The 22794-nt window shown below is 32.4% G+C and overlaps 2 protein-coding genes across 2 annotated transcripts; both read left to right on the top strand.

Annotated features, from left to right (window-relative positions):
* The first annotated feature begins 14632 nt into the window (after positions 1–14632).
* LOC118053652 (senescence-specific cysteine protease SAG12) lies at positions 14633–16935 on the top strand. The gene is made up of 2 exons (XM_035064960.2): positions 14633–15114; positions 16082–16935. Exons 1-2 carry the CDS (start codon positions 14679–14681, stop codon positions 16672–16674), a joined length of 1029 nt encoding a protein of 342 aa, XP_034920851.1. The 5' UTR covers positions 14633–14678; the 3' UTR covers positions 16675–16935.
* A 4533-nt stretch (positions 16936–21468) lies between these two features.
* LOC118053654 (senescence-specific cysteine protease SAG12) lies at positions 21469–22488 on the top strand. The gene has a single exon (XM_035064963.2). The coding sequence runs from the start codon at positions 21656–21658 to the stop codon at positions 22253–22255; it is 600 nt and encodes a 199-aa protein (XP_034920854.2). The 5' UTR covers positions 21469–21655; the 3' UTR covers positions 22256–22488.
* Positions 22489–22794: the final 306 nt, after the last annotated feature.

The following is a 22794-nucleotide window of genomic DNA, read 5'->3' as shown; positions in this document are numbered from 1 at the left end:
CGAGAGAGAGAGAACCGTATGTTCCTACCTTATCTCCATCTTGAAATTTATTTTAATTAACTCTAAATTTAATTTGTGTTTTGCTTCATTAATTTTATTTATTGTGATTAATTATATGTTGTTTTGCGATTAAATGGGTTTCTTATTTGTTTGTTTATAATAGTTGACACTATTACTGCTTTATTTTTCTTTTGTATACTAGAAACAATGTGATTCATCCATGTTAATTATTGTTGAATTTGACACTAAAAGCTATAGAGTTCTTTACAATTGTTTTTTTTTTTTTTTATAAATTGTTGTAATCCTATTAGTGGCCTGATTAACCAAGTAGAAAAGTAATTTTATGTGTTGTGTGCTTGATTCTTTTATGTTAACAAGCATATTAGGTTTTTTCATCCTTTGTTTTTCATAAAAATTCCTATGCAATGTTGAACTTTAGATTTACAATAACATTTTAAAGCCATTATCAACAAGAAATGTTTCAATTTTTGCCTTGCCACAATCTTTCCTGGAAAATTTTAACTAATCAATTATAGTTAACCGTGGCTTGTGATGAAAGGATAGAATATTGCAATGAAATTGGAACCTCCTTCAATTTTGTTACCCTATAAGCCTGTTTTTTTTCCCTCCAAAACCTAAATAAATTTGTTGTCTTGAATTGAAAATCAAATTTATGTTTTCATGTGCTTTAGTTTCTGTAGTCGATAAAAGAATCCATTCTCAGTTGTTTAAGAAAACTATAATAAGGTAAAATAGAAGTTTCATTTGTTCATTTATTGGAACTTCAATATTTCAAACTTCTTCCAAAACATAAATCTTAGACCGACAGATATGTCCAAAACAATTTTGACTTGAGCAATTACAGCTAAAGAGACAAATCACCAACAAGCAAGCATGAAAAAAAAATTGTGGATTCTTCTGTTGTATTGGTTGAATCGATGATTATAATATTTCTCTAGCGCTAATCAATATTCAACTACGAATATTTCCAACTTTGATTTTAGTAAATATTACGTAGCTATAAAATAAAATAAATTTAAATCATTATTTTTATTCCTGACTTTAGTGTTAGTAAATAAAAATAAAAATAAAATTTATTTTTATGCACACAAATTTCTTTATTTTTTTTTAAATCTAGATTTACATTTCACAGTAAAAAATCCATAGATTAAACATACAATGAAATACCTAAAAAATACAAGCGACCTACAAATAAATTCATAGGGACCCACGAATATTTTTGGATTTTTTTATATATTAAAAAAATAACTTGTTTGACTAAAAATAAAAGAAAAATAAAATAAAATAACTAAAAAAAAAGCTAGACCCAGCCCGGTCACTGGTTCAAACCAGTGACCCAGCTGTTCACTTGGTCACTGCGCATGCATGCGTGAATGATTCACGCATGCTTTGCACAGTGACAGGGTAATTACATTTCTAAAGGCAGGGAGAACGAAAGCTTACCTGCGTAGCTGGGGACGAAGCCGAAGATGATGGTGTATCGGACAATGCTCCCTCTGTTCCTGTGTTCGTCTGTTTTCTCTCTGGTTGGTCTTTTCTTCGGCTCTGTTTCCTTCGTTCGTATTCTCTGGTCTCTCCTTTTTTATTCTTGTTTCCCTGTTTTCTCTCTATCTCTCTGCGTCCTGGTTCAGGTGCTGCGGAGAAGACTGGCCAATGTTCCCTGTTTCTGTTTCTCGCTAGCCTATCCTCTCTGTTTATCTTCTCTGTTCTCTTTGGTCTCTCCCTCTCTGTATGTCCCGTTCGTCCTCTCCTCCCCTGTTTTTCCTCAGCCTCCTGTCTGTTCTTTTTCTCTGGCTTTTATAAAGCCAGAGAACATTGTAATCATTTTGGGGGTGAGCCACGTTCATCCATGCGTGCTTCAGAAAAGAAAATTGAGGAACCCCTACATCGTGTCCCACGATCTACAGTTACAGGTCTCCTGCTGAAACTGTCCTGGGCGACGAAGAAGGTGGAGCATCTGATTCAGAAACGGCGTCGTTCATATCTGGGAGTGGCAATTTTCAACTTGGCCTCTGAATTTCTGACATTTAACAATTGGGTCCCTGATCTCATTAATTAAATAATTTCAAGTTCAATTAAGTCCCTTAACTTCCAATTTATGTTGTCTTGTCCCAAATTTCAATTTATTCCTCATTTTTATCATTTCACACATTATTTTTTATAAAATAGAAAAAGTCAAAAATTAGGTTATGACACACACTATGAGGAACTTTTTTTTTTTTCCCCCTTATAGAATGATCTTGTTAATTTCCATGCAGACAACATGTTAAATAATGATATCTAAGAAATGGAGACAAAAAGTCACTCACAATGTAACGAAAGAGAGATCAAAATGAACAAGGAGATTTTGGTGATGGAAATGAGGGTGGCTGGAGAGGTAATGGCTGATTAAACAAGGAGATTACGTCGAAGTTGTTATAAACAATCATTGGACCAGTGTCAATTGTGAGGATAGGGCTTTAGACCAATATGCATGGTGAGAATGAGGTTTTGAAATTCATATATGCCGACCCAATGGGCCTTTTGATTTCGGCCGAATCTTAACGGACATAATAAACTTGTAATTTAGTTCAAATATACATATACAAATTTTTTAATTTTTTAAAAAGGGAAACTAGACTTTTTATTCAAAAGTTAATGCAAAAAAAATAAAAAAATTGGACCTTTTGAAAGACAATTTTTTTTTTTTTATCAAATGTTAAACTATTTTTGGCATTTTCTTTTCTTTTCTCATTTTTTTTTTCTTTTTCACGATCAAACTAGAAAGAAGATTAACAATCCCATCAAACCCATGAATACAGCCCACAGAATTTATCCCAGATTAACAAAGCCATGGCCCAAACTTATTAACATTTATGAAAGAAGATTTAAACCCAACCCGACGTAGATTGAAGCCCACAAACCATCACATGCAGCACAAGCCTCACTAAAAATCAAACCCGTGTGTTTGAGCTATCCTTTTTCCCAAACCCGTAGCCTACCACCACTTCTCCACGAAATACAGTAGTCTTTTATGAACAGGACCAAAAACATAATCACGCCAGTCATAAATTTATTTTTCATGACAAGTTGACTTTCCATACAAGATTCAACGAATTAATCTCTTTTGACGGCATTTGTCAGAAGAACAAAGACCATTTCATCAAGTTCAATCACATTTGGGGTCTTATCTAAGCAACAATCATGAAAAAAATAAAATGATGAGTGAAAAAATAAAAAATTCTTTTAAAAGCTAACTTAGCCCTCGCTTAGTTTCACGGGTAGAGCCAACAACACATTATGTGTAAATTTAGATGAGTGAAAAAATTATTCAACACATGAGCTATAACTGGGAACCATAGAATTTAATCATAATGAAGAGAATGGAGAGAAGACTATAGAAAACACAAAGTAACATATAAAAGGGGAAACACTCATATCCAAATAATAAAACCCCCTCCTCGGTATATATTGGTGGGCTAATTTCCAACAAAGTTCTAAGAATCTAAAAATCATACCATATATTTTTCATGCGCGCATGGACTAAGGAGCCGTTTGGCTCTGCGTTTTAACCGGCGTTTTCATCAATTTCAATTTTATTTTTTTTGCTAAAAATTGAGTGTGGTTTATACTTTTTGGATCGTTTTGATGTGCTAATGTCAAAAATGATTTTAAAAAAATGAAAAAACATCATTGGCATGTATTTCGTCACGAAAAACTATTTGAAAAGCAACTGCTACCACACTGCCAAACACGCTTTAACGAGCTAGTGGAATTCTGTTCTTGGGTTGGGGATTCCAAATCATATAGAAGTTTCTATATTGGAGCTATAATTTCAAATATCTCCACAATCCATATTCATATCTAAATCTCCTCTAGGTTTTACTTTAACACGTGAGAAGAAATATTTTGAATTTGCTTAGTGTTTTTTTTAGTCCTTCAATTATTTTTTAATTCAATTATTAATTTTTTTCTTTAATTTTATCTTTTTATATTATGTTGCTTTGAATTGAACTTCATGATTTAATTATTTTTTTTTGTTTTTAATGAGGTTATTTAAATGTCAAAGGAATATTCCAAGATTATATTGATGCTTGATCTTATATATATATATATATAAAAACTCAATTTTGGTGCTTGTGAAAAAAAAAAAAAAAAACAAGTTTAGAGGGCCAAATTTAACAAAGATGAAACAATACAAGGCTTTTTTGTCTACTTTTCAAAAACCATGCCTTTTGAAAAATTTATTCCTGAATATTTTGAGCAAATTTATTTTTGATACCTTTGGTTTGATAGTTTAATATTTTGGTTTAAAATTTTATTTTATTTATATTTTAATTTTTAAATTGGAAAGAGAAGAGAGAAAATCATCCAAAAAACATAAATTAAAGATAAAGTTGTTAGTTTATCACATTCCAATCATAAAAATCAATATTAGTTTTAATAGATTTCATTCAAAAAAAAAAGTTTTATTGAGGTGTTTTTTATTATTTTCTAAGTGTTTTCAAAACAAAAAAAGTTAAAATAGTTTTGTTTTAAATTTATAAGTTAGAAACATGACTTTTTAGCCACCATAGCCACCATAGATGGCTAGATTTTGACAATAAAAGATGCATAATTGGCCAATGCATATGATGGTTATTTGATTTTTTTTTTGAAACAAGGTTGAGAAAAATGACGCGTCATTGGTCTAATCTAATTAAAAAAAATAAAAATATGTCAGGTGCACAGACCTACTCTTGCAAGCCCACCTTGCACTTTACCTGCTTTTGTTTTTTGTTTTTAAAAAAATTAGCCTAGGAGACCACGGTTGTTAGAATATTTTTTTTAGCCCTTTGTTGTTTTTTTTTTTTAATTATAATTGGTTAAATAAAATAAATAAGTTACTTTTAGGATATCATTCCATTAAATACCATTCTTAAAAAAACAATATTATAATATCTTTTATTATAGTAGCAAGCCTTGTTTTTGTACATCCCTTATTGATTGTTTTTTTTTTTAACTATTTTTTCTTAAAGTTTAATCAAAATAAATTATTATGATAAAAAAAATTATTGTTTTTCAAAATTCTATTTCTTTTTATTCAATGAGCTACGCTTCTTATAGTTTAGTAAAAAGAATTACATGAATCACAAAAGTAGGTTTCAACCAAAAAAAAAATACAATTTAGTTCCAAAATTTTATTCATTGTATTGCGTGCTAATGCGTTTTTTATTTTCATTTGATTAGTTAAAAAATAGATTTCAAAAGGTTTTTTTTTTTTTGTGACAACACATGAAAAGTATGTTATTCTTTTATATTTGCATAAAAAATATTAAAACGTAATTGTTTTATTTATTTTAACACTTGGTTTTAAAGTTATGATAAGTTGTTTTAAAAAATAATTATTCTAATAAAGCAAATGTGGCAAAAAAAGGTTTGCATTAATAAGATATAAGGGGTGTTAATTAAAGAGATGCCTTTTATCCTTATTTCTTTCCTTTAATATATATTTTTTAAAAAATCATTAATTTCCTCCATATCTCAAAATGCTATATTAAAAAAATCATGATAGGAAAATGAGGAATTATACTAGAAAGTTATTTTGTTTTTGTTGAAATTTAAATTAGTGCTTTTCTTTTGAAAGAAAAAAAATATTTGACATTGTTTTTATATAAAAAATTATTCTAGAGATGTAATAACGATTGTTCACCCAGACTCAAGAACCATGTTCATTGGAACAATGTAATAACAATTTTTTTCTTTCCATAAAATATAATTGAACTAGCTATTGGCGGTTGTGAGGTTTTTGCCTAAGGTTCATTCATCATTATCAAATTTTCGGGGTGCAAGTACAACTTTTTTCATTTTAAAAGAATAGTGAAACAATTAAAATATCCCATTATAAGATTTCACAGTTTTACCAACGAAAATATTATGTTGGTATGTGATTCATAGTTTGTTGGTAATTTTATTACCGATAACATCACCGACGGAAACCGTTTGTCGGCTTTTCTTTCCTCGGTAATACCTCATTTTGTCGCTAATGCGGTCGGTAAAAAAAAAAAACATTGTTGATGGTTTTACAGACAAAAATTGCATGAAAAAAAAAATGGTTCTCGCTTGAAATATACTGACGGATTTATTCTGTCAGTGAGTGTATGAAATACCAAAGACTATTTCTGTTGGGAACCTCGTTGCTGATTGTGAAATTTGCACCAAGCTAATGTGAAATGCCAACGGATTTATTCCGTCGATAAATTCATCACTAAGATTGACATTTCCCCGCTCTCTGTCAAATGCCGACGGATACATTCCGTCGGTAAAACCCTTGGTGAGTATTTTTAAATATTTTTTAAAAAAATTACTTAGAATACATAATATAAAATTATATAAATTAATAGTAAAATAACCAATTATGCAAATAAAATTTTTATTAAACATCAAAAACAAAAAAAAATAAAGTTAAATAATATTCATTACAAACTGAATGTGTTTCAAAAAAAAATATTAAATTAACTATTTAAATTAAATAATATTCATTACAAATTAACATAATGGTGGAGCTGAAGGAGGAGGAGGAGGCTGGTTGTTATACGACTAAAAAGGAGTAGGCGCACATGGATCACCACTCTGTAATGCCATGTTCATAACTATTTGGCGAAGCTATTCATGATTCGCTTTGAGTTCTGTATACTCTGCTGATAGGTGGTCGTATTTTTCGATGAACTGAGCCGTGTGTTGCTTCAAGGCCACAAACTCCTTAGATTGGGTGCTCGATACCGATTGGGAGTTCCCAACAGTTGAGACACTACAGGCCGCCCGCAAGTTCTCGATCGTAGTGTTGGAGATCCTGTAAACCTGATTTATCGGATTTGTATACGTGTGTGGCGTCGCGGTGAAAACATCCACCCTTAAAATGTGTTATCTTCTATCTATTTGGCAAATATTCAGAGACAAGGAATTCTCATCTCTTATCAATGAAAAATTGGAATGAGAGTCGCCACCTAGTATTTTGGTCACTAGGAACCCTAATTGGTCTTAGAGATTAGGTACGGGAACTGGTTGCGTAAAGGGAAGGTATTAGCACCCCAAATACACCCTACCTAAGGTAAGCTGCGTTGTTTTATTGTTTGATAAAATCTAAGGTCTTGTCGTGTTTTCTAGTTGTTCGTTCATCTATGGTTAAGAAAAGTCCTCCTTGATAAGGAGATTCTTATCTTATCGGGTAAAATCTAATTGTTCTAACGTTAGCAAAACAATTTAATATCCAGAATACGTCTTACGTATAAGGTTGTAACCACATATATTAAAAGAAAACAAAATAATGTTTTTGGAATTTTTGAAATATTGGCCTAGTTCTCGTGGCTTTAATAAATTGGTTATTAAAGCCAAAATGTATGCTAATACATATTTTTTTGAAATTTTCTTTGTTGTATGAAAATACAACAAGATGATTTTGTTTTTAAATTTTGAGAGACTTGACTGTATGCATGAAAACGAAAACATTTTTTTAATGTCTTGACGAAAACTAGGTATTTTAATACCGGATTTGTATCTTTATAATATAAAAATACAAACTGATATTGATCAAAATGCAATAAAACATATACGAGAAAACCATAAATCTTTTTTTGAAAAGATTTTCGAAATTTTTTTTTCCGAACTGGGCCCAGCTTGACCCATGTGGCGGGGCTGCAACCAGCTGGTTTCTACCAACAAGCATGCGTGAACAATTCACGCACGCCTGCTATAGTCACGGTGTAATTAATCTTCAAGTGCACAGTGTTTGTGCATTATCTGCAAAGTTGAAGAAGTTTACCTGGAAACAACGAAGGCAACAACATGCTTTGGACCTCTATCTTCTTCTTTTCGTTTGTTTTTCTTCAGGTTATTCCGGTTCTTCCTTTTTTTTTTTTCTTGTTTCTGTTTGCCATCTCTCTTGTTTTCTTGTTCCCTGTTCCCTGGTGCAACTGGAGGCGAAGCTGGCGCTTGGTGATAAAGACGATGGTTGACAATGCTTCTCTTCGTGTTTTTGTTTTTCTCTTCCCTTCTACCCCTTTTTGTATTTTATTTTTTTTTAATGTTTTTTTCTTTTGTGCTCTTTGTTTTCTCTCGCACTTCCTCCTCTTGGTTTTCTCCTACCCTGCTTGCTCTGCCCCTCTGTTCTTCTTTCTCCTCTTTTATTGCTTCCTCTCTTGCCCAGTTCTTCCTTATGTCTCCCTTTACTTTTTTATTTCTCACTGTTCTCTCTCCTTTTCTTTCTTCCCCCCTGTCTCCTTGTTTTTTTTTCTTCCCCTCGGGTCCTCTTCTCTGACTGCTTCTTTCCTCTGGCTTTTATAGCCAGATGATGCAGACGTTTTCCGGCAACAAAGTAACGGCCGGCGTATATGGTGGCGTGAGACATGCCCCCTGATTAAAGTGGCTCCATTATCGCTGCTAACATCTCTTGCCTTTATCGCCACAACTGTTATGTTTAAAAAGATAGTGAATAGTGCTTCAATGGAAACGACGTCATTTGGATTCTTTTGTTTGTAATCAAACCCTTAAAAAATTGTAATTGGGTCCCTTAATGTTAGCACCTTTTCTGGTTTCATCTTTAGTTTCAGATTGTTTCAATTAAGTTCCTAATTGGCCATCAAACTTCAATAATTATGCAATTAAGCCCTTGATTTGACCAAATTAACTCTTCAAAATTATAATTGGACCCCATAACTTTAATTTCTTCCAATAAAAGCCTAAATTGACTTAAAAGATCAATTTTCTTGCAATCAAACCCTCTATAAATTCAATTATACCTTGGATAAAATTTAATTGAGTCCATAAACATCTGATTTTGGACTTTTCTTTCTCAAATTGAATTTTCCTTGTCCCCAAGGCTCTCATCAGTAAAAATATACTGTCAAATATTAACCTTTTATATTTTTGAACCTCCGAAATCAATTTTGACCTTTTTTTTTGGCATTCCAGCATCCTTTTCTTGCTCCTATTATTTTTTTGGATTTCTTCTGAATATTTTCTTTGTATTTTCTCATTTTTTGTGTGGAAACCTAAAAATAGATAACAAGGTCTACTGGATGATCCAACCTCCATCCACAAATACGGATTGGATTCTGAATAGGTCGAAGGATCGTCCCCATATCTCTCCCCCAGCCAGCTATTATTGGTCTCTTAAAAATGAAAAAAAAGTAATCATCATATTCAATTCAATAAAAATAATAACTTACAAAATAAAATGGTTGAACAAATATACCACAATGTGTTGAGCACAGTTGTCAATGAACTATTGCGCCCCCTTTTGATGGTCTTGACTCCGCATATGCGTCTTAACAAACAGGTCCATCGGGCTCGGCTCACGTCCAAGAGATGTAGCCTATAATGAAAAAAAAATAATTAACAACAAATTAATTTAACAATCTATTTTGTTTAAATTAATCTTACCATTTGTTTCGCATGTGCAGCAAACGGAACAGAGCCGCCGGTGTGCGTTGTCATCGAGCCATGAAGTGGCTGATTCCGGTTGCTAGCATCGGATGGTGTGCGTCCTGTGAACCGCTCAGATGTCACGTCCTCAAGATAAAGCGACTATATATCTGTCGGGATGTATATCGGTTTGAAAACCCTCCAAACCACCAAATCGTTCCAGCTTTGGAGACCATTATCTCTCGCGTTTTTTTTTGCCTTTTTTTGTGCGTCATACCAAAAAACACACAACCTGCTTCCATAGCGAGAAATTAAATTTTGAAACATAAATTTTTTTCTAAAAAAATGTCGTATAGTTTTCGATGTTACCTAGTTGCTGCGAGATTTTCCCACACCCTCCTCACAACAGTGTCATGCGCACTGTCCCAGTCGAATTTGTCTTGTGTATAAATAATTAATTTTAAATAAAAATAATAATTTATTTACAATTATATTAATAATTTATTAGAAATAAGCTAGAAATTATAAATTAACACCAACCTCAAATCTGTCAAACCATGCATTGATTCGAGGTGTCCATTCAAGATGTCTAGATATCAAACTCTATTGAAATAATAGAATCTTCATCAATGATTTAAACGCCGATGATATTACTCAAGCGGCCTCAATGTTTGTGAACCTGAAAATAAATTAAATTAATGATATAGTGATTAGTTATTCATAAATTATGTTATAATTAAAAAAAAAAAAAAACTAAAACCTTAACAAACATACATTGAAAGGTCGTCCTTCCACTGTGCCTCGTACTTGCGGGTGAATTTAATTATTTCAAAACAGCACATGTAATTCGGTAATTCAATAAAGTTTCAACAATTTACAAACAAATACAATCTTACAAAATATAAAACAAACCATAACAAGTATAAAATTATACATTCATATACAATAAGTTTGTTTGAGAAACAACAATAAAATATTTACATCTACTAACAAAATACATATACTATAAAAACAATAAAATTCACTTTTAAATGTTAAAATTTAAAAGTATAGAATTACTTACAAAAAATGATAAAATCCGTCGGTAAATCAGAACACAAATCCTATGACCACAAAACTTCAAGAAATATGACTTGTTATGATGAGAAGAGGGAGATTTTTTTTTTGGGGGTGGTTGTTTGCAGTTGGGGAGAGTTGGGATGAGGAGGAAGAAGGAGAAATAGGGGAGGAGAGGGTCGGTAGAGTGAGCATATATTAACTTTTACCGATGGATTCACCGATGAAATTATTTTGTCTGTGAGTCCATCGGCTATTCTGATGGCAAACAAGACACGTCACTGTACGAAGCTGCCGTTTTGAATCACTCGGTGATTCCGTCACCATTTTAACCGGTTAACCGGTCATGTCACTGTACGGAGCTTTCGTTTTGAATCCCTCGATGATTCCATCGAAAAAAATCACTCGCAAAATCCTCCATGTCAGCGAACCGCTTTTTTTTTTTTTTTAATTCTGAACTTTTCATCCGTAATTCCATCGGTAACTATCGACTGAATGTTTCCATTGGTATATATAGATGGAATGATGGACGGAAAAAATTCCGTCGGTAATTGCGACCTCAAATTACCTACAGAAGTATTCTGTCGGTAAATCCGTTGATATTAAGCGAATTTCTGGTAGTGTCCAAGGAAGCAAAACTTCTTGAGTTGGCGTCTAAGGGCATTTTCATCTTTTCACACTAGTATTTTGGTGATGGTTATGTTGGATAAGGGGCAATTTGGTCTTTTAATAAATGTAAAGTATAATTAAAAAAAGTAACTAGTGCATGCAAGGCACTCATCAGCGCATGGGAGGCGCGTGTAATGCCTCCTGGAGGCAAAATAAATGCTCTTTTACAATGTCGCTAAAGTCCTCATAGCTTCCTCTTCTTGTTAGAGCATTGTCCGTAGTCGTTGGTGAGATGGTTTTCGTTGGTGGTTTTGTTTTTTCAATTTAATCCTTATTTTTTAATTTGATTTTGCTCCTTTTGTTAAATTAATTTTTTAAAAAAATTTCACCATTCAATTAAAAAAACTACTTCCCCTCTAATTTATTTATTTTTATTTCAATATCGATCATTATTCTTTTAATTGTAATTTTTTGTTTTAGATCCTTTTGTATAATTGAATTTTTTATCGATTTCATCCCTCAACATTTGATTGGTTAGGTGTTGGAACTCATGGTTTTACCAGGTGGAGTGCTTCTGGTCTAATAACCTGAGTCGCAGGTTTGGAAAGTTAATGCCCATTGACTTTGTTTTTTTGATAACTAATTGTTCTTTGATACCATCATTTGACATTGTTTATATATATATATATATATATATATATATATATTAGGCTTTGTAATTTTCTTTGTTTTTTTTTCTTTTGAGTTATCATTATCTCATGATCTTGGACTGCGGGTTTCGCATGTTAACCTAAGTTGACTCGGTCTTTTTTTAAAGAGCCATTCTTTTAAAAAGAAAATTTAATCTTTTTTTAGTCATGTCCTTCAAAATCCGTATTGTTCCTTTTATATTTAATTGGTTGGGAATTGAGCTACAATGTTTTTTCCCTTTTGAAAAACATTTTTTTGTTGCCAAATTATCACAATTACTTCTTTTTTGGTCTAATCGATATCATTGTATTTTTTAAATAAAATCAACTTATTTAACTCAGTTGAATATATGACTTGTATTGCATATTTTGTTTTTAAACATGCTTGCGCCGCTTGAATATCATTTTTTTATACGAGAATAAGTAGCTCTACATGCGGTGTACGTAGTGCAGGTTGTTGAGCTAGTAGTGTTTTAGCTAACACATCAATTTAAGGAACCTAGAAGTTTTGTAATAAAGTTTTCTTCCTTGGAATGATCGTGAAATCAATGGAAATTAAGTTATGACCAATCAATATCACAAATAAAAATAATTGCATGCATATTTCAATTATTTGGATGGAGCTGTGCCCAGGCTGTTCTAAATGGAATATTAATTTCATCCACGAAAATAAAGGAATCCAAACTTATTGATTACAGTATACAGTATCGTACTTGAAAAGTCAATTAATGAAGGTTCACTTGATTAGTACAGTGCTGTCTTTGGCATTGGTCGTTAAAAACATCTTCCCACTTATCGGTTGGTTCGTCTCGGTTTTAAGGAGATGGAATCTTCCCCCATTCCATTAATTGACAGTGATGGTTCGATCGTTGATCACACGTAAACTGGCAAGAAGAAGAAGATGATGGAAGTTCTAACCCATGGGATGTGTTGGTCTGTCCCATGATCAAAATCCCAAATTTCCACTGATCTTCTTGACTCCTAGGACCCTTCCTTGGTTGCCGTGATTTGCTCTCTTCTAGTTCTTTTTTATTTAGATCTCATCTAAATCTTGATTCATTTGTCCACACAAGCCGGTGATTGTGCAAGTTTGATGCTTGATTTTGTAGTGAGCATCCGTGATTACTGGCTAAACGAAAGAAGTACCTGTTTCTTTCGTCTTCCACATAGATTTTGTAGTGAGCATGCGTGATTAATGTGAAGATGCCAAGGAAATTATATATATATATATATATATATATTATATATATATATATATGCGCGCGCATAATAGGCTTTGTAATTTTCTTTTCTTTTGGATTATTATTATTTCATGATCTAGACTACATGTTTCACAAGTCAACCCGAGTTGACTCGGTTTTTTTTATATTATTTTTTTAAAAAAGAAAATTTAATCCTTTTAAGTCATGTCCTTCAAAATCTAGTTTCATCCTTTTGTATTTAATTGGTTGGAAATTGAGCTACAATATTTTTTCCTTTTGAAAAATGGTTTTTTTTTTGTTGTTAGATTATCACAATTACTTTTTTTTGCTCTATTCAATATCATTCCTTTTTTAAAAAAAGAAAAACAAAACAAAATTTAATTAAAATAAAATCAACTTATTTTACAACAATAGAATGTTAAAACATGAAATTTTACAACAGTTTTCAACATTACCATCGACTATATATGAGCCTTTATTATGCCTAATTTTTTTACTCTTATTTATACACGTAGTCATGCTTCTTTATTTATTAGCAGTTCTACTGAAATTTTAGCAAGCTTTTCTTTATATATAGACGTACCAAGTTATTGACTTCTCCTTCCATATTAATTACAAGTTATTATCACAAATATGGTCTAGTTGTCCTGCACCTTATTTCATATCATTTCAACCAAGAATCGACCCCACTTATTCCTTCAACTGTCGTTATATTTTACATAATTTGGTAATTACATCATGATCATCCCACAAAAATTTAATACTAAATAAAAGCTAAAAGAGTAATAAATCAAATTTCATACACTTAAATTTTGAATTATATATATATATATATATATATATATATATATATATATAATTTGTCTTCTAAACATGTATGAAAGTTAGAGCACCCATCCTTTTTATCTAACTCTATAGAAAAGTTCAAGAATAATAGTTATAAATTTCACAATAATAATATATCGAGATATTCATACTCGACATGAGCAAGGTTTTACTTTCAATTTCAAGTTTATTAGTGTATTTTGATTTATATAGTTGTCAAATATTTCATAACAATTTGTTATCAACCTTTAATTTATAAAAAAACAACTTAATTTATCATAATTCTCAAAACAACTTGGGAAATAACACAACATTGGCTTCAAAGACAATTAGTAGTGTAGGAGACATTAGGGCTAGCACATGACCCTTGCTTCTTCTAATTAATAATTAATCGTAATTACTATACAACTCCACCCTTTTAACTTTCCCGATGTAACAAAAGGAATGCTGCTCTTGCTTACTATAAGAAAATAGAAAGAAAAACAAAGAAGAGAGAGAAGAAAGAGAACTCCCTCCTCCCTATATAAATGCGAAAATCACATCGATTAATCCTCGTGAGCAAAAAGAGCTGATAATAATAAATAAATTAAGGAGATGGAATCTTCCCCCATAAATGCCAAAATCACATCGATTAATTGACAGTGATGGTTCGATCGTTGATCTTGTTGTTACGCTAGCTCAAGATACCTTTCCCACAGTACCAATCAATTAACTGGGTCACATATTACTCCAAACGTCTTCTAAGCTCCAAACGTAGAATTAAGGCTAGTCACATAGAAAGAAGATGGTTACAAAACTGTGTCTATAAAACCCCATTGCGCTGTTTTGAATTTGCAGTGCCAGTAGAAAAACACTCACTTACAAGGCTGTAGACGCATATACTCTTACACGTACCATGGCCGCAAAGAAATGCAATACTCATATTTTTCTGCAATTTCTCCTTATTTTAGCTGCATGGGCAACAAAAATAGCTTGTCGTCCTCTTGATGAGCAGGAATATATGTTGAAGAGGCATGAAGAATGGATGGCTCAATATGGACGTGCCTATGGAGACATGAAAGAGAAGGATAAACGATACTTGATTTTTAAGGAAAACATTGAACGCATAGAAGCATTTAACAACGGTTCTGACCGCGGATACAAGCTTGGTGTGAACAAATTCGCAGACTTGACCAATGAAGAGTTTCGTGCTATGTATCATGGGTACAAGAGACAATCATCCAAAGTGATGTCTTCATCATTTAAATATGAAAATCTAAGTGACATGCCAACTTCAAAGGATTGGAGAAAAGCCGGTGCAGTCACCCCAGTTAAAGATCAAGGTGCTTGTGGTAAGTATACTTAATTTATCATAATAAGAATGCTGTCTTTTGGGTATATCAATTTTGTTTTTTGCTTTATCTCGAGAGTCCTTGAGGTTTATTTGTTTTTCATTTTGGTACCCCAAATATTCTGGTTGTGCACCTAAACTAAAACTATTTTGTAAGAATTTAAACTAATAAAAAACTCCAAACTTGAAGTCTTAAGTAGATAAATTGATATTTTGTCACACAAAATAATTGTGGTCAAAATATTAATTCTTGTATTTTCTTCCAAAATTTATAATCAAAGCTACTTTGTAAAAGACATAGAGTTGTTTTATTTTATTATGTTTCGTTAATTCTTTTTGTTGTGCTTTTGAGGTATAGAATAATCAAAAAGTATTATAATATATTAAAAATACTTTTTAAGAAATAATAAGTTATTTATGATTATTTAATCGTGAATATATTTTTTATAATAGTGATTTTTAAGTGTAAAAGGCTAGAAAAATAAAATTTGATTAGAATGATAATATATATATATATATATATAATTAAAATTTATTAAAAAGATTAAATAAATGTTATTTTATAAGGTGGTATTTTTTAAATAAAAACATATTATGATTAATTATAAGTACTCTTAAATGATTCTTAACACGTACTCTAAAAAGACCATTAGCTATACCCAATAATAAGGAGAAAATTGACGTAACTATATCAATTAATGATATTTTTAATCTGCATGGAAAGTCATACACAAAGTGTAACAATATCAGATCCTTTTAAGTTATTAAGACTTGAGAAAAACTAGAGTCCGATTTGATATAATTCATAAATAATGACCTTCATAAACTTGTTTGTATATAAAGTGGGGATATATAATATTACTCCTAGTATTCTTTAATTGCCGTAAGTAAATACGGGAAGTTTCACAGAGTTCTGATCCCTGCTTCGATGATTCTGCTCGTTGATTTATAATTATGTTGAATGGTAGGGTGTTGCTGGGCATTTTCCACGGTGGCAGCAATGGAAGGAATTATAAAGCTTAAGACAAGTAAGTTAATATCATTATCAGAACAACAGCTTGTGGACTGTGATGTTGGAAATAAAGGCTGTGAAGGTGGTCTCATGGACACTGCTTTCAAATACATTAAACAAAACGGAGGGCTAACAAGTGAAGACAATTACCCCTACCAAGGAGTAGATGGCACTTGCAATAGCGAGAAGGAAGCATCTATTGCAGCAGAAATAACTGGGTATGAAGACGTGCCACAGAATAATGAAAACGCTCTCCTGCAAGCTGTGGCCAAACAGCCAGTATCTGTTGCTGTTGACGGTGGGGGGCACGATTTCCAGTTTTATAAAAGTGGTGTCTTCAAAGGGGATTGTGGGACAAATCTAAACCACGCGGTTACTGCAATTGGATATGGTACTGATAGTGATGGGACTGATTATTGGTTGGTAAAGAATTCATGGGGAACCAGTTGGGGTGAAAGTGGGTATATGAGGATGCGAAGAGGCATCGGTTCAAGCGAAGGCCTATGTGGCGTTGCCATGGATGCTTCTTATCCAACTGCACGAGAGTAAACGTTAAGGGTCGTGCGAGTAATATTATACTAAATAGTCAAAAAATATATAGTACTTGATTAGAGGTACGGTTTGGAAAGTTTGGAAAAGCAATTAGAGTGTGTTTGTGATTGTGATAGCTTTCACGATTCTAGTATTTTAAAAAATAGGTTTTAAAAAGTCATTTTTAGATGTTGTTAGTTGCGTTAAATTATGTGTTTTGTTAAAAATATGGTTGAAATTATTATTAAATAAAAATAATTGAAAGGTGTTTGGTTAAAATTGTTGTTGAAAGTGTTGTTAATAATAAAATGATTAAAAAACACATGTAGTAATTTTGTAGTTTTGAATTATATTATTCTACTTGAGATTATTTATACGTCATTAAAACAACAATGTAATATTATAATTTTATTTTTATTGTTTCATTAAACTAGCTGTAATATCATCATTAACATAATCTATTTGAGAAGGTCTCTTATATCCATTACTTTATTAGCATGTAACGACATCAGTTAAAACATCTTCTCTTCTGGTGGTATATATGTATTGTGAATGGCTCTCTCACATTTTTAGTCAGCGAAGACAAATTGAAAGAAACGTAATGGGGAAGGGTAAAGGTTAAGGTTATTTTGGTTTCACTATATTTTCAACGATCGTTTTTTGTTTTGGAAATATAAGCTTGCAAAGATAAACTAATAACTAAGATCAGATTTCAATAAAAGCAAGTTAAAGTTGAGGTCAGACCTCAGTTATTGGTGGAACTCACTATTTTTATCGCAACTTCTTATAATTAACTAAACTCTATATGTTTATGGTTGAGAGGAAAAGCAAATGCAAACTCATTCTTATATAGAATACATGTTTAATATTTAATATAATAATTATTATGCTAGGAATTTTATGACATGTTGGGATTAAATATTAGTTAAATATTGTCGCACCCGATATCGCGGCGGCCTTAAAAAATATATTTTTTGAAAAGAACGGATTTCTAGCATCCTGTTCTTTAATGGGAAATGGTCTTATTTAAGGAGTCGCCACCTAATATTATAGTCACTAGGAACCCTAATTGATCAACAGAGATTCAATGGTTCGGGACTGATTACATAAAAGAGAAGATATTATCACCCCTTAAACGTTCTGCCTGAGGCAGACTGCATTACTGGTTTTGTCTTATATTGCTAAATGTTTATTAGTTTTTTGTGCTATGATAATTTGCTTATAATATTCCTAACTCTGGCGCCAATGAATATTCAACTACGGATACTTCCAACTCTGGCGTTGATAAATATTACGTAGCTATAAAAACAAAATAAATTTAAATAATATTTATTTTTATTCCTGACTCTGGTGTCATGAATAAACAAACAAAATAAATTTATTTTTACACATGCACAATTTTTATTTTTTCTTGCTAAATAAAAATAAAAATACAATGAATAATATAAATTTAAACTAGTTTTTTTATTCATGACTCTGACATCAGTGAATAAACCAATAAATTTATATTATTTTTATTCATGCATACATGTTTTATTTTTTATATATATTTTTTATTTTTTTAAGCTGGGCTGGGCAAAGCTCAATTCAGCATATATTTTTTGGGGTTGGGCCAGCTTGACCCGGCCACTAGCCCAAGCGAGTGGCCCGGCTGGGCCTAAGCCAGCAGGAGGCACGCGTGGAGTGTCCACGCGTGCATACACAGCGCGAAGGTAATTAATTACCTTCGCACAGTGCAATGCTCCTCATTTAAATGAATCAAAGAAAACGAAAGGAGAAAGAATGGCTTACCTGGGCGCAGGGAAGCAGAGACGCGATGGAGGACATCGGGTCGTTACTTTCTTCCTCCGATTTTGTTCCCTTCGCCCTCTGTTTCCAATCCTCTTCTCTCCTGCTCTTTCTCTCTCTCTCTTCTGCTTCTCCACTCGTGGCCTCCTCTGTTTCTTTGAGAAGAAACAGGGGGGGAAAAACTTGGCTCCCTTCTGTGTTCGTTTTTTTTCTGTATGCTCCCTCTCTCGTTCCTATTTCTTTCTTTTTTCTCTGTATAATCTCTTTCGTTCTGTTTTAATGCCCTGTGTTTCCCCTTTTTTTTCTGTGTACTCCCCTCTTCTGGTTCTTTTTTCCCGTCTCTCACCCCTCTGTTTTCTGGGTTCCTTCTCTTCTGTTTTTTCGTCCGTTTAGCTGGAGTTTTTCCTCTGTTTCTCGTCCAAAATCCCACTGTTGCTGAGGCCTTTCTACGATTTCCCCTGCTCGTTCCTCTGCCCCCCTGGGTTTTTGCCTCCACCCTTTTTTTTCCTTTTTCTCTGGCTTTTATAAAGCCAGAGAACGTGGTAATCATGGTGAGCCACGTTCGTCCATGCGTCCCACGATCTGCCGTTACCGATCTCCTGCTGAAACGGTCTTGAGCGACGAAGAAGGTGGAGCGTTTGATTCAGAAACGGCGCCGTTCACAACTGGAAATGGCAACTTTCATTTTGGACCTTGAATTTTGGAAAGTTTTGTAATTAAGCCCCTAGTTAAATTGAAATTGGAGCCCTGCATTTCGGCATCTTTTACAAGTTAGTCCTTGGATTTTAATCTGTTTGCAATTGTGCCCCCAATTAACCCCAAACTTTGCTATTTCTTCAATTAAGTCCTTGATTTCATTAATTAAATTAAATCCAAGTCCAATTAAGTTCCAAATTTATCAACTCTCCAATTAAACCCTTTGGTTTGATTAATTAAATTAATTCCAAGCTCAATTAAGTCTCAAAACTTATCAATTCTACAATTAAGCTCTTGATTTAATTAATTAAATTAGTCAAGAGTTTAATTAAATCTTTAAACTTCCAATCATGTTGCCCTTAACCCAAATTTTAATTTATTCTTTATTTATTTTATTTTTACTTGTTTTTCATCATTTTTTAGTAAATAAAATAATTAAAATAAAAAGGTCAAAAATTGGGTTATGAAAAATCTCTTATTACCTAATGTAGAATTTCCTTTAATACTATTTGTATTAACTCTAAACATGGTAGTTAAATGATACTTAATTTAAATTATATGTTGTTCATATTTCGATTATTTTGTGGATGAATCTTAATCTAATTAATGTCGTAGTTAAATGTGTCATATAAAATATGACTAGTATGTTGGGATGAACTGTGATGTGATGAGTTCAAGAAGATTGGATAATGAATGGAATGTGAATTGACTATTTATTGAAGCAAGATGCATTGTTGTTTGATTGTTTTTTCTAAGTCGGGTTTCTATTCGTTGGTCTTTTTTAAGGTTCAAGGTTAATCTCTCTTCATGAGAGAGTCTCTACCTTATCGGGTTAAATCCTAACCGTTTTAAAGTTAAAATTTTAGCATCGCATTTTACACCTTGTATCTTTATTACCTGAGGGTGTACCCATTCGGGTCATTTGCTGCACCTTATTTTTGTTGGTCGGTCATAAAGCCAGAGAACGTGGTAATCAGGGTGAGCCACGTTCATCCATGTGTCCCATGATCTGCCGTTACCGATATCCTGCTGAAACGGTCTTGAGTGATGAAGAAGGTGGAGCGTTTGATTCAGAAACGGCGCCTTTGAGCCCTCGCTTCTCTTCAAGCGCCTTTGAGCCCTCGCTTTCATTTTTTTAGCGCGCCTTTGAGCCCTCACTTCTTTTTTGAGCGCCTTTGTGCCCTCGCTTTCTCTTCGAGCCCCTTCGAGCGCCTATGAGTCCTCACCTCCCTTCGAGCGCCTTTGAGCCCTCACCTCCCTTCGAGCGCCTTTGAGCCCTCATTTCCTGTTCGAGCGCCTTTAAGCGCTCGCTATCCTCTTCGAGCGCCTTTGAGCGCTCGCTTCCTCTTCGAGCGCTCGCTTCCTCTTCGAGCGCCTTTGAGCCCTCATTTCCTCTTCGAGCACCTTTGAGCCCTTACTAACAAAGAGTATATTTTGTTCCTTGCCTTTACCGCTTTGTTCTTTTCATTAGCTACTGTGTTGCTTTGTTCTTTTCATGAGCTGCTATTCTTTGCCTCCCTGGTATGCAAATTTCTCATAAAGTATAGTTAAACAATTGATCTTCTTTTTTTTTTTTTGTGGTTTTTGCTTTATATTTTAGGTAAATTTTCTTTATTTTTTTTATTTCATTGTTTAATTTTAATTTTATTATTTTATAATTAGTTATTAAAAATATTAGGGTTTATGATAATTTAGGGGTTTTGATATGAATATGTTCAAATATGTTTAAAATAAATGTTTAAATCTACTAATATAATTAATTAAATGTTTCTTTTTTTATTATAAAGGAATAAATTAATATTCATGCAAAACCACTATTATTGATATCTCTTGCATTGGTAGAGTTGTTTTATTTTATTATGTTTCGTTAATTCTTTTTGTTGTGCTTTTGAGGTATAGAATAATCAAAAAGTATTATAATATATTAAAAATACTTTTTAAGAAATAATAAGTTATTTATGATTATTTAATCGTGAATATATTTTTTATAATAGTGATTTTTAAGTGTAAAAGGCTAGAAAAATAAAATTTGATTAGAATGATAATATATATATATATATATATATATATATATATAAAATTAAAATTTTTAAAGAGATTAAATAAATGTTATTTTATAAGGTGGTATTTTTTAAATAAAAACATATTATGATTAATTATAAGTACTCTTAAATGATTCTTAACACGTACTCTAAAAAGACCATTAGCTATACCCAATAATAAGGAGAAAATTGACGTAACTATATCAATTAATGATATTTTTAATCTGCATGGAAAGTCATACATAAAGTGTAACAATATCAGATCCTTTTAAGTAATTAAGACCCGAGAAAAACTAGAGTCCGATTTGATATAATTCATAAATAATGACCTTCATAAACTTGTTTGTATATAAAGCGGGGATATATAATATTACTCCTAGTATTCTTTAGTTGCCGTAAGTAAATACGGGAAGTTTCACAGAGTTCTGATCCCTGCTTCGATGACTCTGCTCGTTGATTTATAATTATGTTGAATGGTAGGGTGTTGCTGGGCATTTTCCACGGTGGCAGCAATGGAAGGAATTATAATGCTTAAGACAGGTAACTTAATATCATTATCAGAGCAACAGCTTGTGGACTGTGATGTTGGAAATAAAGGCTGTGAAGGTGGTCTCATGGACAATGCTTTCAAATATATTATACGAAACGGAGGGCTAACAAGCGAAGATAATTACCCCTACCAAGGAGCAGATGGCACTTGCTATAGCGAGAAGGCAGCCTCTATTGCAGCAGAAATAACTGGGTATGAAGACGTGCCACAGAATAATGAAAACGCTCTCCTGCAAGCTGTGGCCAAACAGCCAGTATCTGTCGCTATTGACGGTGGTGGGAACGATTTCCGGTTTTACAGCAGCGGTGTCTTCGAAGGGGATTGTGGGACAAATCTAAACCACGCGGTTACTGCAATTGGATATGGTACTGACAGTGATGGGACTGATTATTGGTTGGTAAAGAATTCATGGGGAACCAGTTGGGGTGAAAGCGGGTATATGAGGATGCGAAGAGGCATCGGTTCAAGCGAAGGCCTATGTGGCGTTGCCAAGGATGCTTCTTATCCAACTGTGCATGAGTAAACGTTAAGGGTCGTGCGATTAATATTATACTAAATAGTCAAAAATATATAGTACTTGATTAGAGGTACGGTTTGGAAAGTTTGTAAGCACATTTACTATGTTTGTCACTGTTATAACTTTTACTATTATAGTTTGAAAAAAATAAGTTTTAAAAAGTTATTTTTAGTTGTTGTTAGTTGCGTTCAGCTATGTATTTTGTTAAAAATACGGTTGAAATTATTATTAAATAAAAATAATTAAAAGATATTTGGTTAAAACTGTTGTTGAAAGTGTTCTTAATAATAAAATGACTAAAAAAACATGTAGTAATTTTTTAGTTTTCAATTATATTATTCTGCATGGGATTATTAATACGTCATTAAAATAACAGAGCGATATTACATTTTGATTTTTATTGTTTCATTAAACTAGCTGTAATCTCATAATGAACATGATCTATTTGAGAAGATCTCTGATATCCATTGATTTATTAGCATGTAACGACATCAGTTGAAAAATCTTCTCTTCTCTAGAGCTAACATTGGATTTATTAGAGACTT

Source organism: Populus alba, chromosome 4 (assembly GCF_005239225.2).
Source record: "Populus alba chromosome 4, ASM523922v2, whole genome shotgun sequence".
Lineage (NCBI taxonomy): Eukaryota > Viridiplantae > Streptophyta > Magnoliopsida > Malpighiales > Salicaceae > Populus > Populus alba.
Note: the sequence above shows the minus strand (reverse complement) of the source record. Positions and strands in the feature narration are given on the sequence as shown.

Coding starts and splice junctions, on each gene's coding strand:
- LOC118053652 (XM_035064960.2), top strand. CDS start 14,679: ATGGCCGCAAAGAAATGCAATACTCATATTTTTCTGCAATTTCTCCTT. Junction 15,115..16,081: donor TAAAGATCAAGGTGCTTGTG/GTAAGTATACTT, acceptor GTTGAATGGTAG/GGTGTTGCTGGGCATTTTCC.
- LOC118053654 (XM_035064963.2), top strand. CDS start 21,656: ATGGTAGGGTGTTGCTGGGCATTTTCCACGGTGGCAGCAATGGAAGGA.